The 14,635-nt window shown below is 39.2% G+C and overlaps 1 protein-coding gene across 3 annotated transcripts in view; it reads right to left on the minus strand.

The window, feature by feature from the left end:
- Nucleotides 1–14,635, minus strand: part of LOC124554044 (cell division cycle-associated protein 3-like) — a 112,695-nt gene that overhangs the window by 14,573 nt on the left and 83,487 nt on the right. For 2 of the 3 annotated variants that reach the window (XM_047128079.1, XM_047128080.1), the window contains one exon: nucleotides 6,805–6,906. The exons of the other annotated variant lie outside the window; for it this stretch is intronic. In XM_047128079.1, coding sequence (XP_046984035.1) covers nucleotides 6,805–6,906 — 102 coding nt within the window. The remainder of the gene's footprint in view (nucleotides 1–6,804; nucleotides 6,907–14,635) is intronic. 3 annotated transcript variants of the gene reach the window in all.

The raw sequence follows: 14,635 nt of genomic DNA on the forward strand, positions 1-14,635 counted from the left end.
AGGAGAAGGATAAGGCATAACAACCAGCAACTATTGTTTTGTCAAATCATTACCAAGAGGTAGTGGGAAAATAAATCAGCCGCTAAATAACGTTCCAGTTTTCCCTGTCTCGTGTGATGAAATTCTACCCATTAATAAGTCCCAAGAAGAAAGCCTTACTTGATAAGTGACAGTATACCCCAAATGAAAAATGGAATTTATAAGACCAGGTACCAAATGAGTAGAAGATTTGCACATCCATTTGGCAGAACATATCCACTGAGGGAAGAAAATGTAATGCTGACAGTAAATGTTTAGTGTAATTGCACAATTTTAGTGTTAAGTTTTTCCACATATTCTGTTGTTGCTTGTGCAGACTTGTATTGTGGTAAACATTATGTCTTTTGACCCGTGTTGTTGTACTTTCTCAAAACAAGGTTTCTATTTCTGCAATAAGTAACACAGAAACACCAGAGTGCTTCAGAAGCACAATGTTGTAACTGCACAGATTCAACACTGTTCATTTGGGTGGAGGGGTGCTTTTTCTTTTCGTTTCCTTTCAAGGATAACATAAGTAATTGTGTAATAACTGTTACAAGAATATGCAAAATGGCCTTTTATATCGTATATACTGCCTGCATCAAAAAATCACAAATACGTTCAATTAAAATAGACAAGCACATAGATAAGCATGAAATATCCAGACTACAGAATACTTCAGTTATAGCAACAGCAAAATCCCATTTCCCATTCATTTCTCACTGGAACACATGCCATTTGTTTGACAATGTGTGAGCCAAAATAGTTATGGAAAGTTTCATGAAAGAAACTGTTGGTGTAGACAAGAAAAATTTACATTTATAGTCTATAGCTAACATACATAGTATATAGCTAATTCTTCCATTGTATCTGTGATTGTCTACCTCTAGTTTTAAAATGACAATGACTCTTCATGCAATATTAATTTAAACATGGTTGCAACTGATTTCATAAACCACTTTTGAAGGAGAAATACGAGCCACAAATTCACTTAATGCATGGTCATTACGTTGAGAGTTGTGCGTCATAACCCACTGTGGCCAAACGTGAAAATATATTGGTCATTTACTCAGGAATGGAAAGACGCATCACTAACCTCCCACCATAAAAAGATTTCAATAATTTAAACAATCTACAGAGACAGATGTGGCTTTGCTTCATTTAAACTGAAAAAAATATTTTTAAGCACTTTGGATGACTTGAAAACAGTAGCACCCCAATTTGACGTCGTCATCACACATCCCTTTGGGCAACAGGCAGATTCCATATTCAAACAGCATTTGACATTGTGCCACAACACACACTTAACGAAGGTACAAGCATACAGAATAGGTTCTCAGATATGCGAGTGGCATGAAGGCTTCCTAAGTTATAGAACTCAGTACGTTGTCCTCAATGGTGAGTGTGTATCAGACGTCTGGAATGCCCCAGTGAAGTGCGATAGGACCGCTACTATTTTCTCCATACATAGACGATTTGCAGCTGTTTGCTTACAATGCTGTAGTGTACGGGAAGGTGTTATTGAGTAACTGTAAAAGCATACTAGGTGTCTTACACGAATTTCTAGTCGGTGTGATGAATGTAGAAAAATGTAAGTTAACGTGGATTAGTAGCAAAAACAAACCGAGAATATTTGAATACAGCACTAATAGTGTGTTGCTTGACAAAGTGAGATCAATTACATATCTAGCCACAACATTGCTAAGCGATATGAAACAGAACGAGCGTGCAAGAATTGTACTAGGGAAGACGAATGCTTGGCAAGTTTATTGGGAGAATTTTAGGAAAGTGTGGTTAAGAACCGTTCAAGTGTTTGGGATTGGATTACAGGAATACATTGAAGCAATACAGAAGCTGGCTGTTATTTATGAACAACATGCAAGTGTTACAGAGATGATTCGAGAACTCAAATGAGAATCCCTGGAGGGAAGGTGATGTTCTTTTCGAGGGACACTATTGAGGAAATTTAGGAAAGGGCATTTGAAACTGATTTCAGAACAATTGTTTTGCTGCCAACGTGCATTTCACATATGGACCACGAAGATAAGAAAAATTAGGGCTCGTACAGAAGCACGCAAAAAGTAATTTTTCCTCACTCTATTTGCGAGTGGAGTGGGAAGGGGAATGACTAGGAGTGGTAAACAGTACGCTCTGCCATGCTTGCGAAGTAGGTAGGGAGGTAGGTAGGTAGGTAGGTAGGTAGGTAGGTAGGTAGGTAGGTAGGTAGGTATGTATACGTAAAGTATTGATGCCAGAATGAGATTTTCACTCTGCAACGAAGTGTGCGCTGATATGACACTTCCTGACAGATTAAAACTGTGTGCCGGACCGAGACTCAAACACGGGACCTTTGCCTTTGGCGGGCCAAGTGTTCTACCATCTAGCTACCCAAGCATGACTCACGCACACCCCTTCCTCACAGTTTGGAAGGTAGGAGACGAGGTACGGGCAGAAGTGAAGCTGTGGGGACGTGCTAGGGTAGCTCAGATGGTAGAGCACTTGCCCGCAAAAGGCAAAGGTCCTGAATTCGAGTCTCGGTCCGGCACACAGTTTTAATCTGCCAGGAAGTTTCAAAGTACTGATGGTTTGAGAATATTCTCCACTGAAATGTTAACAATATTTCATTGGCCAGCCACACTGTATTGGTGCACCATTTATGTTTCCTGTTTGTCTTTGTGTATATCTTACTTTAGTTTCTGAAGTAGTCTTAACACATGACAATTTTAATATCCCAATGCAGGGATAGTCTTTGAATGTTTTAGGGTGATCAATGATGGATTTCACTATGGCATCAGTTTCTTTGATAATTTGAAAATATTATTTTCTTGTTGAATTACACAGCAGTGTTACCAAATATTTGTAATCCAAAAAGTATGTTAAAAATATCCAACGAATAGTAAGAGTTCTGCAAAATATATTTCAGTCTCATTAAATTTTCACGTTAAATGTCAGAATTCATCTTTGCAGGACAGGTATAACACTTCCACAGGCTTCTGTAACAAATTTTCGAAATGTGAAGTTACTCCTACTCTCTTGTCGACTGCAACTGCCTCTCTAATTCATGTATTTTGCTTCGCTTTTTTAACTCTTGTCAACATTTATGAGCTGTCGTACAATGTAGGACACACCCGAAAATCGTTTACTGTAGATTTTGGGTCCATGGTTTGATTTCAGTCAGTAAATTAACATGCAACAAGTTGCTCTTTTGCAGCCACTCTCAGACCGATTTCCTTTTTAGCACTGTTTTCTATTGTTAGTAAAATTGTGACACATTCTTTGTTTTCAGTGTTAGATATCATTCTTAACCTTCTTAAATTGTGTTGCCAACTGATGCCTGACAATATCGACAAAATTATTTATGGTGTGAGAAGTTGCTTCAGTGTAACGAATATCTCAGAAACTACTGTTGTCAAATACTGAATGTGTGCAGGTATCTTAAATGACATCATATAGAACTATTATAAATGCGTGCTCTGTTGAGATACAAATATGAGTAACACGAATGGACTTTATGCTTTAGTTTGGAAGACCAATGTAAAGATTATGTCCATGTGGTGCCTTTTTCCTCGTGCACGATCGCTAGCGCGTGGGAAGAAAAGCACATGCGCAAAAATTAGTGAAAACAATGCACATACGCATGCATGTTCTCGCATTGCCAAAGCAATCTGCTATCCATCCCCTTGCGTGCTTGGGAGTTTGTGTTGCACTTTCTGTGACGCAAAGGTGAAATAAATCGAAATGAGTTGAACAGTATCTAAACAACAGAGTTACAGGAAATAAAAAGTGATGGTGACATTTCATTTGTGAATTCAGGAGGAGGCCACAGCAAGATCTTACAAATGCTTGGGAAACTGGAGTGATAAGGCTTGCATATAATATTTCGTTGGCTAGCAACTGGAAAATTGCATACCAGTCTGAACTGTTTATTTCACATTTCAAAATAAGCATTTCGCTGATTATTTCTGAAACTGAGAAATACGTAAGGGATGGTCTTAGTCACTCTCTGAAGTTTACTGACTTTCAATACATATTTGTATTTTATATTATAAAAACCTGTCTACACCACTTCAGTCAAAAGAAATTTTACATAGATCAACATAATTGTACTCGACAAATTTGGTAATGCGACACACCCCAGAATTCACTTGAATGGAGGTTGTGTTTTCCAATTTCATTGTTCTTCATTAATATCCCTTATTTCAATTTCTTTTGATTAGATATCATGCTCCTCAGTTGCTCCAGTTGGCATAGCATGAGTATGCATCCACAGTTTTCAAAGGTATTTTACATAAATTTGTAGATGGCTGCTTCTCCGGTTTTCTATTTTGAAATTTATCTTATTCTTTACAGTGATATTATCACAGACTTTTTATCTAACACTTGACACTCAGGGCACCACATATCAAATTTTTATACAAATAACCTTCAGAAGCGACATTCCATATTAGTTCTTTTTGACTGCAATCATTTCAGCACGCTTTCTTTGCAATCAACAGACATTGTTGCACACAAATCACCTCAAAGGATAACCTCAGCACACTACAGAACTAAACACACAGGCTACAGCTGCCTATGTCTGCTAAACAGTGCAAAATATTCACGCCGAACCCAGGACACAATGCACTGATAAATGGGCATGCATAGTTGCATTGTCAGAAATTTCAGCACGCGCAGAAAGTCAAACAGAAAAAAGTCACCGTGTGGATGCACCTTAAGATAAATTCTACATTAAATGCCAATGTTTCTTGATGGTTGAATGTTAAAGTCATTTTGTTTTCAAGACAACGTTCTTACACAACATGATGTTTATGTGCAGCCTTATGAATAGAAAGGGAGTCACACAATTACCGTGAACTGTAAATACTTCAACAAGGAAATACTTACACACGTGGATATTGTCAGCAACTATAAGATGGCAATAACTGGTGTTAACTAATAAATGACTATACACTCACTCAACCGTGCAGCCCACATTTATACAAGTTTCTTCTGGTCTCACTAGGTACCCAGTTTTAGCATACTGTAGATAATTAATTAATTACAGAAACTCATGCTGTTTGTGGAAAATGAGCATGTGACAGAGCATGTTGTGGCAGATCGATCAGATACATGGATATTACAGTCACTGATCATTGTCATTGTGCATGTGTGCACGAGTCTGTCTAACCATAGCTTCTCACAGGGCACTTACAGGCCAAACATAAAGGAAATAAAAGACAGCTGTTTTTTGTGACTTCAGTCCATAGTAGTTAATGATTTGTATAACATTATGCATAAATACAGAGGGGTCCAGAAAAATGTAGAAACATTCTGATAGTCAGTATTAATTAAACAAAATTACATACCCCTAAAATTCTTGTCCAGGGGAAAGATTATTTTGTGTGTTCAAAGTGACCACTATTAGCAGGCAAATAATGTCAATGCCACTGTACTATGGCTGACAGTGTTGCCAGTGTAGACAGCCACACAGAACGTCCTCCACAGGCAGAAGTCAAGAGATGTAAGGTCTGGAGACTGTGGTGGGTACTCAATTGTTCCTCTTCGACTTATCCATTGACCGTGTAGGCTTTCATCCAAGTAGGCTCTGACATCTCTGTGGTGGCAAGGCAGAGCACCATCTTGTTGTAGGTAAAATGTTTCATTTCCAAAGACCTCTCAGATGGCACGTAAAATCGACGTTTGCAGCATATGAAGATACATCTCACCCGTTACGGTACCTTCAAAGAAGAATGGGCCAATCAAATCATGCAGTGACAGACCACACCACACATTAACACCTGGTAGGTTAACATGTTTGTCCACGTGAACATGACGATTTTCAAGAGCCCAATACATGCAGTTGTGGCAATTTGCAGTGCTGTTACAGTTGAATTGCTTTCGTCAGACCAGATAACCATCCGTGCAAACCACTCATCCTAGTGAAGCGTGCCTTCAAACCACTCACAGTACTCAATCCTCCGATTCGAGTCATCCTCATTCGAAAGCAGCAGCAATCTTGGAATGTACACTTTCCACTTTGCAGCCTTCAGAATTCGTCATAAGCTTGACTGGCTTATCCTGCTATCACGTGCACCGTGCCTCACAAATTTTTGAAGTGGCTTAGCAAAATATTGCAACACAGCAGTGCTGGAAGCTGGACTCGGTGATGTTTGTGGTCGGCCACACCTTCTGTTTTGCACATCCTGAACAGTACCATTGGCTTCAAATTTATCCTGAATACGATAAATAGTGGTACATGTTGGTGTTTGAGTTCTCTATGCATTACGCAATTGCCTTTGTACCTACATCATGTTTTCATACTTCCAGTACCACTTCAATACAGGCTTGCATTACTCAAATAGCAATCGTACTTCATTCACTGCTGCACTGTCATCTGCTGGAAAACATGTTGAGCCAGCAATTCACCTGTAAGTTCACAGGATACTAATATCATCCGACAGACTTTAAATACTTTCTATGGTGTAGATATGTGATAGTCAAGAGGAAGAAAACACAAAACAAAATCTGGCAGACACTGGCATTTATGTTTAACCTAGATAATATAAAGATTTTAGAAATCTCTAGTTGTTTCACATCAAAATGTCTTTGAAATCTAGTTTTTCTGCATGAATGCTTATTTAAAGGTTGTTTTCTACATTCTTTCTCCTAACTATTGTTTTAAAATGCCCAAGTGATACAACGTAGAATGTAATTTTTGTTCTGTAAATTTTCAGCTGTGGAGCAGTTTCGAGAAACACATGTAGTCATAAACCACAAGGAAATTAAATAGTTAGTAGCTTCACGTACCGTCAATGTAACTTCGGCTGTTTTCACTTTCCTCGGTGACGGAGATACGTCAAATGTCAGCTTCTTTGCAACTGCCATAACTTTCTGAGGCACGTCACAGACCTGTAAATAGTAGTTTGCACTCTTACTCGTGTATATACTAGGAACTATAGTACTAGTGAGAAACACGTTTAAAATCATAAAAAAACTATGGGGCCATTCCATGCCAAATGGTCCAATTTCGGAAAAAAGTTCTGAATGACCATCTTGGATTTTGCTGAAATTTTGTGTGAACATTCACATATGTTCCCAACAAATAATGGTAAAGGTTTAATTTTGCCAGTTAAATACTTGTGCAATTATAGGCATTTTTTGACGCCATAGCACAGCCACCAACAGTGCACCCGTGAGTTTTCAGAAGCTTTGGGACATATTGTCTCAGGCAGTATTTTCTTGGGAGGGGGGGGGGGGGGGGGTCGGGGGTCATTTTGTACAACTTTTTGCCCTTACAGAAGTTAAAGAATAAAAGAAAGATTTCCTGAGAGATTAGCACATAGATGATTTGAAGGAATGCCTGCCAGAAAAATTGACACACAATAAAAGCGCAAAGCTTTCAAGAATAACTGTGGAATAAGCACAAAAATTTCAATGTAATAACTTACCAGAACAAGGCCTCTGAACATAAAATTTCACTGTCCTAGTGTTTCTGCTAGTTTACAAATTGAGGGGAAAAATGACGATTTTTCTAAAAATGCCAAAAATGGCTATTTTTTAACCCACTTTCATTACAAAGACCATGTTCTAAACTACCTAAGAAGTTATATTTGCTTTTGATATATGAGCATATAAGCACTTAAAAAAAGCGACAGAGTGGAGGTGCTTTGAAAATAGTCACATATTCTACGGCAACTCAAATCTGACACCTTTTATTATGTTCTACAATTGTTCAGTACTCTCTGTGGAAGATAATATCAGAAGTCCTGATGACTACAAAAGAAGCTTGAGTCAAAAAAACTGCAAGCAAGTACACTTTTTTTGACGTCTTTATAGCATTCAGCTCTACAAAATACTTCTTCTAAAAATGAAATCAAATAAGGAATCCAATAAGAAGAATAGGTTTTTCCCCCCTCATAATTTGAGGTAACCTCATTTGAAAAGTCTAATTTTTTGGGTGCTGTGTTACCAAAGTTACTTGCATCAGTGACATCATTTGGCCAGCAGTACAGTTTTCCTCATGACATTCTACAGCAAATTAATGAAACCTGTAAACAATTCAAATAGCTTGAAGTAAACGTAACCTTAGGATCTTAAAAGAGAGCTCATCTAGCATTGGCACCTGACAATTACAGGAATGTATCATAAGGCTTGGCATCCTGTGTAAAGAAACTCTTATCAGGCTCAGAAACCTGTAGTAAAGGAAACCCACCCGTAGCTGCTACTGCACAGCTGTTAGCCACAGACCCTACGGCGATGGGGATGCTGCGTGACTCACATTAAAAGGAACCAGCAGTGGTTAAGCCACCATGGACCACAGCAATGTTTATATAATTTTTAACCAGTACACTAACGTTCCACATTTACAGCAAACTATGCTAACACAAATTATGCTATGCCTTAAACAAATATTACTCTGACACATCATTATTACTGCATAATAAAAAGATATACTAATAATTTGCCATAATGTTAATCTATTCCATAAAATGGCAGGAAGAACGCTGTGAACTTCACTGAAGTTTAAACAGTGTGATGATGGTGTAACACTGGCAAGCTATTTATACAATGTGTGCTACAGCTGTTATGCAACAATTTCACTCCCATGATCTCCGCTGTCTTACTAATTCACAGTTAAACTGTGAAGTTTGTAACCAGTTTGATTCTGTAGTTATAGTTCCTTAGTTTCTCATATTTTATCTTCACAGTTCTTACGCGTTGTGCATGTTGGTGGAAGCAGAATTTTTTGGGAGTCGGCTTCAAATGCTGGTTCTTTAAATTTTCCCAATAGTGTCCCTTGAAAAGAACGTCACCTTCCCTCCAGGGACTCCCATTTGAGTTCTCAAAGCATCTCTGTGACACTTACATGTTGTTTGAACCTACCGATAACACATCTAGCAGACTGCCTCCAAATTGCTTTGATGTCTTCCTTTAATCCGCCCAGGTACAGATCCCAAACACTCGAGCAGTACTCAAGGATAAGTCACACCACCTTCTTATATGCAGTCCCCTTTAAAGGTGAACCACACTTTCCTAACATTCTCCCACAGGGTGTACACGTGGCCGAGGAAAAAATATTCTCAGATTTCCCGGTTAAAAATACACTTTCTCTCGGATGGAAACACACTTTTTCCGTGTTAAGTAACACTATACTCTTCCTCGGAACTGTAAAACTTATCAATCCTTTCACCGGCATAGAATTTCCGGCACTTTAGAAAACGAAACTCAGGGAAAAAACACATTTTGGAAAGTTGTCTGACGTGCAGTAACATATACACTACATATTTTTGTATTACGAAAGTATAAATTCGAATTTGAAATTGAGACTGCGATGCGCTTTTGTAAGCCAGTCGCAGCTCATGCCAAGCTTTCGCCAGCCGATGACAGCGGATATTCAGAGCATAGGACACGTGATGCAGTCAGCCAATAGCAAGTTAAGTAGTGTGACATGCGAATAGAAAAAGGTAGTGGTTTAAATTAATATACATAGTGTTGCCTCTCCCTTTTCAATTCAATTCAATTTCAATTCAATTTTTATTATCACATAACATGCCTTATACAATCAAAGATTGTGACATAGGTGACTTGTCAGTTTTTACACTATATATAACAATACTAAAAATAGACAATAAACTAATAATACACATGGTGTAACATCTTCAAAGAGGTATTTTAATTACAATTATAATGCATTGTTACCATTCATGAAATCTTCTACACTAGAGTAACATTTATCTTTCAGATATTTTTCCAGGTCTCTTTTGGTGCCTTTTATATTTGGGTTATCCATATCTTTCCATATTTTATTTACAAATTTCATGCCCATATAGTATGGGGTTTTTTCATATGATTTTAAACGGTGGGTAGGTAACATGTAGCTCGTTCTATGTCTTGTATCATATTGATGCAAGAAGAAGTTGCGCTCAAAAAGTTGTGGGTTTCTTTTCGTGAAAGTGAGAGTTTCATAGATGTATATGCTTGGAATGCTCATTAGATCCAGTTTTACAAATAAAGGTCTGTAGTGTTGCTTTGGTTTTGCTCCCACCATTGCTCGGATGATTCTTTTTTGTAGTCTAAAAGCTCTAAGTAAATTTGTTTTTTCAGACCCCCAGAAAATTATACTATACCTAATGACTGAAACAAAATATGCACTGGCACTAAAGTGTGAATTGCAGAGTAACCATGTAGATGTATAATATTGGTCTCCAAGATTAATAAGCTGCAAGAGAAGCAAAGCTTTCACACATAATGCTGATATTTCTTGCACGTGTACGCTTTAAGATACAGCGCACAAATGTGCCAGTAAAATTTTTAACAACGACATAAATGTCTGATCTTCTGGGCTCGAAAATATTCTAAATGGTTGTCCTCAAAGATTTGATTTTTGAACGAAGAGTCAAACGCTCTCCGATTTAAGTAGTTCATCGGACATTCGTGCACATAGTTCATCTTGCGTAAAAGGAAATTTACTTTGAAAGTAACGCTTTTCAAACAACCATTCGGAATATTTTACCGCGACCTCTTAGAAATAGATTCGTTTCAGCAGCTGCCAGAGAGCACCAGGTGACAGGCATTGCCGCACTTGAGCAGCTACAATGGTGCAAGAAGCTCATATGTTCGTACGTCTAAAACATTAAAACATCTTACATTATGTCATAAAAGAAACAAGACATTAGAGGATACTCCAAGAGCATGGTAATTTTGTGGGCCATACGAAAATGCATAATTTGGCTTAAAGTGCACATTCGTATGTCCACATTCAGATGTAAATTTTCTTGGAGTACCAGTACTGTATTGTCTCATGTTTGGTTCTTTATTATGGCATAATGCCATACGTGCTAGAAGATGAAGACGTGAACTTGAAATACAGCAAACAGTTGAAACTAGCCAATAGTGTGGAATTAAACACTTCGTTTCAAATAAATTGACTGCCTCAGCGGAAAAGATTTAAAAAAGTCAAATTTCTTTAAGAAACGGACAAAAATAACTTCATTTTTCTGCAAGACGATTAAAGCTTGACTGTCAGAAAAGTGGAAACAAAATAAAATCTGAAACTAATAACATATTTTGATGATGATGATGACGATGATGTCCCATACTCCGAGGAGCATAGGGGACGATGCGGAGGACCCTTCCATAATTATGTGAATGTATTTTGCTTCACTTGATAGCTCCCGACCACAGAAATCTGTTTCGTTTTCACTTGACGTGAGAGCAACAAACGAAGAGGAAACAGCAAAACCATTTAACATAAACACGGGCCACATGGAGACTACCACCTCCCCACTACTGATCTGTGCATCAGCTCTGGATCTACATTTTTCCTAACTGCGGCAATATTAGACAGTGGCGCTCCCCCTCCCTCAAGCGTTTGAGGTACGACGACAAAAATTTAAAAAATCGACTTTTCAAAAATATTTTCATTTTGTAGCGCACACCTTTCTGAAGAGTGTGATACATAAAACATATATGTTCAAGGGAATGTAAGACGATGTTATTTGGTCTTAAATGTGCCGAAGTGCAGTGCCACGCCTCTTCACACAATATTCTTCCACCGCATGCCTCTGTATTTCAATCTGTGGAATTCAACTGTGTAATTGTAATGGATGCCATCAAACTATATTCAGGCCAGTGGAAATTAAAATCTCCTGTGGTGCCTCTCCTGCTCCCAGTCAGCCGGTTTGACATCCAGACCCTCTTTAAAAAAATCTCGCAATTAATACTGGATGGGATTATTAATACAAACAGTACCCAAGACTGGTGTTGTTTTTTGATTTGATTACGTGTGTTTTGTCACTCTCTGCTAGATAAAACGAAATAAGCCCGCCTAATATTGCAGCAATTTTTACACACACCAAATAAACGAGACTGTTTTGGCACAAATCGTCATTTTTATAACACGACAGAATATTATTCACGAAGTACCAATTTCAAATGCCTATTAGGCCTAAAGTTTTATGTTAGGAAATAGTTTCACGCTTCATTCATACTCTCTAGCTTCTGAAGCATGAATCGAAAAATTTGGAATCGTCATCTTCCTCCGTAATTTGTGAGAGTCCTTGTTTCTTCTCCTTCCTCTGTCTAACAAACATTCTTGTCATCACTAATTCTGTAACTATTCCAGCCAGTGTCAAAACTTCTTCTCTGGTTAGCTTCACTAACCCTGCCAAAAACACCGGTTTAGTTATCCCGCATTTATTCTCCCGTTAGGCGTTATTACCTGTTCGTACAACGCGTTTTCCGCGCTACTCCCAGAGTAGAACTTTAGCGGCTGATAGCCGGGGACTGTATAACTGGCCCTTAATAGTGTAGCGGTCTGGCCAAAAATTTTCTGTCAAAATTTCATTCTCTTGGACACACGGAGAAGACAATACGTATTCCTGTTAGTCGTTTATTTCCACTCTGGTAGTCTGAATCTACGGAATTCTCTAGTAATTATAACAACACTGATCATTTGCAAACCCAATCAACCACATAAAAAGCGATTGGCATTCACCCGTTCGGCATTATTCGCTCAGCTCATATAGACCCACCCGCTTTTGTCTGTAGTTCTAGATGCGACGGATATTCCCCTGCCAGAGACATCACGTACACTATGCGCGCATTCAAATATCAACTTATGATTCATTCAGAAATCAACTTAGAATTCGTTCAAAAACCAACAGGGATGCATTCAAAATCATATGAGTAATCGATAGACCAACGTACGCTGGATACTAGGCACTTTGTGAAGCAAGGTCTTTTTTCTCATTTAGCTATTTTTCGACATAATCACCATTTCTGTCGATGCATTTTTGTAGACGTTGTGGCAGTTTTTGTATGCCCATGTCATACCAGCTTGCCACCACGCTGTTCAGAAAGTTACGAACCTCTTCTTTCACCTCGTCATCAGAGCTGAATCGCTTGCCAGCCAAATGTTCTTTTAACCTCGGGAACTGAGCGCCAAGTCAGGACTATAGGGTGGGTGGGCAATTATGTACCACTGAAACTGTTGAAGGAGAGCAATGGTTTGCCGAGCAATGTGTGGGCGGGCACTGTCATGGAGAATGTGTACGCCCTTGCTCAGCATTCCTCTCCCCCAGTTCTGAATTGCTCGTTTTTTCAGAGCCTCACAGTAACAGTCAGCGTTAATTGTGGTCACAGTGGGCAGAAAGTCGATCAACAACACCCCTTTCCGATCCCAAAAAACGGTTGTCATGACTTTACTGGCAGACTGTGTTTGTTTGAATTTCCGCAGCTTTGGCGAAGAAGGATTCCGCCACTGGGGTGATTGTCGCTTGGTCTCAGGTGTAAAATGGTATGCCCAGGTTTCGTCACCTGTTACAATTGAGTCCAGAAAGTTGTCCTGTTTGGCTGCAAAATGCACGGGAAGCGTCAACTCGTTACCGCATGTGGTCCTCAGTCAGCATGCGTGGCACCCATCTTGCACACATCTTCTGGTAGTTTCCATTAAAATTCTGTGAGCGTGCTTCGGGAAACCTCAGAAACCAACGTGCAGAGATCATCCAGGGTGACCCACCAATTTTCAAGCATGCTTTGCTCAACCTTCAACACTGTCTCCTCAGAAATTGACAGTCTCCCGTTCCTTTGTTCGTCGTGAATTTCGGTCTGACCAGCTGCAAACTCTCTACACCACTTACGAAATTTTTGACATCTGTGCACAACTCACCATACACTTCCGTCAATTGGCGACAAATTTCAATCGGCGCAGTGCCCTTTGCATTCAAAAACTGAATAATTGCGCGCAATTCGCACTTGGCGGTAACATCCAACAGGAGCTCCATTCTCGATGGCTGCCAAGCCAAGGCTGAGTGCCTCAGTGCAGCGTGCACACGTTTACACACAGCGTGTGAAGCACTCTTCATAACGGTGTGACCAATTGCCTCACAAACAGAGTTCTGTACTTACAAAAAAAAATAGGAGACCTTACTTTTGGGATTACGCTCGTACCTTCATGGAGTGACTGTACACAACTGCCGCGTTGAGGGTCTTCTGTTCTGTGGAACGACAGATGCCCAAAGTGTAAACATGTGAAGCACCTCATAGGCAGCGGGACTTATCGCTTCACATCACGCCTGTACACTTAACTTTCTCCAGGAGGACATAAACTTCGAAGGTATCTTGACATCGATTTGTTGTAGCATCTTAGAACATATTCTGAGGTCAAACATAATGAGGTATCTCAAACAGAATGGACTCCTCAATGGCATTCAGCACAGATTGCAAAAACACTGATTGTGTGAAACTCAATTCTCACTTTTCTCAGACGATATACCGAAAGCTCACAATCAAGGTGGTCAGGTAGATGAAGAATTTCTCAGTTTCCGAAAAGCATTTGACACGGTACCACACTTATGCTTATTGTCAAAAGTACGATCGTGTGGGGTACTGAGTGACATTTGTAACTGGATTGATGACTTTTTGGTAGGCAGTATTCAGCACGTTATCTTGTACGGAGAGTCATCGTCACATGTAGAAATTACTTCACGTGTGGCCCAGGTGAGTGTGGTCTGGCCCTTGCTGTTCATTTGTATATTAATGACTTTGCCGACAATGTTAATAGAACCTCAGGAATTTTGCAGATGATGCAGTTATCTATAGTGAAGTACTAGCTGAAAGAAGCTGTACGAATGTTCCG

This window comes from Schistocerca americana, chromosome 11, assembly GCF_021461395.2.
Source record: "Schistocerca americana isolate TAMUIC-IGC-003095 chromosome 11, iqSchAmer2.1, whole genome shotgun sequence".
Taxonomy (NCBI): Eukaryota; Metazoa; Arthropoda; class Insecta; order Orthoptera; family Acrididae; genus Schistocerca; species Schistocerca americana.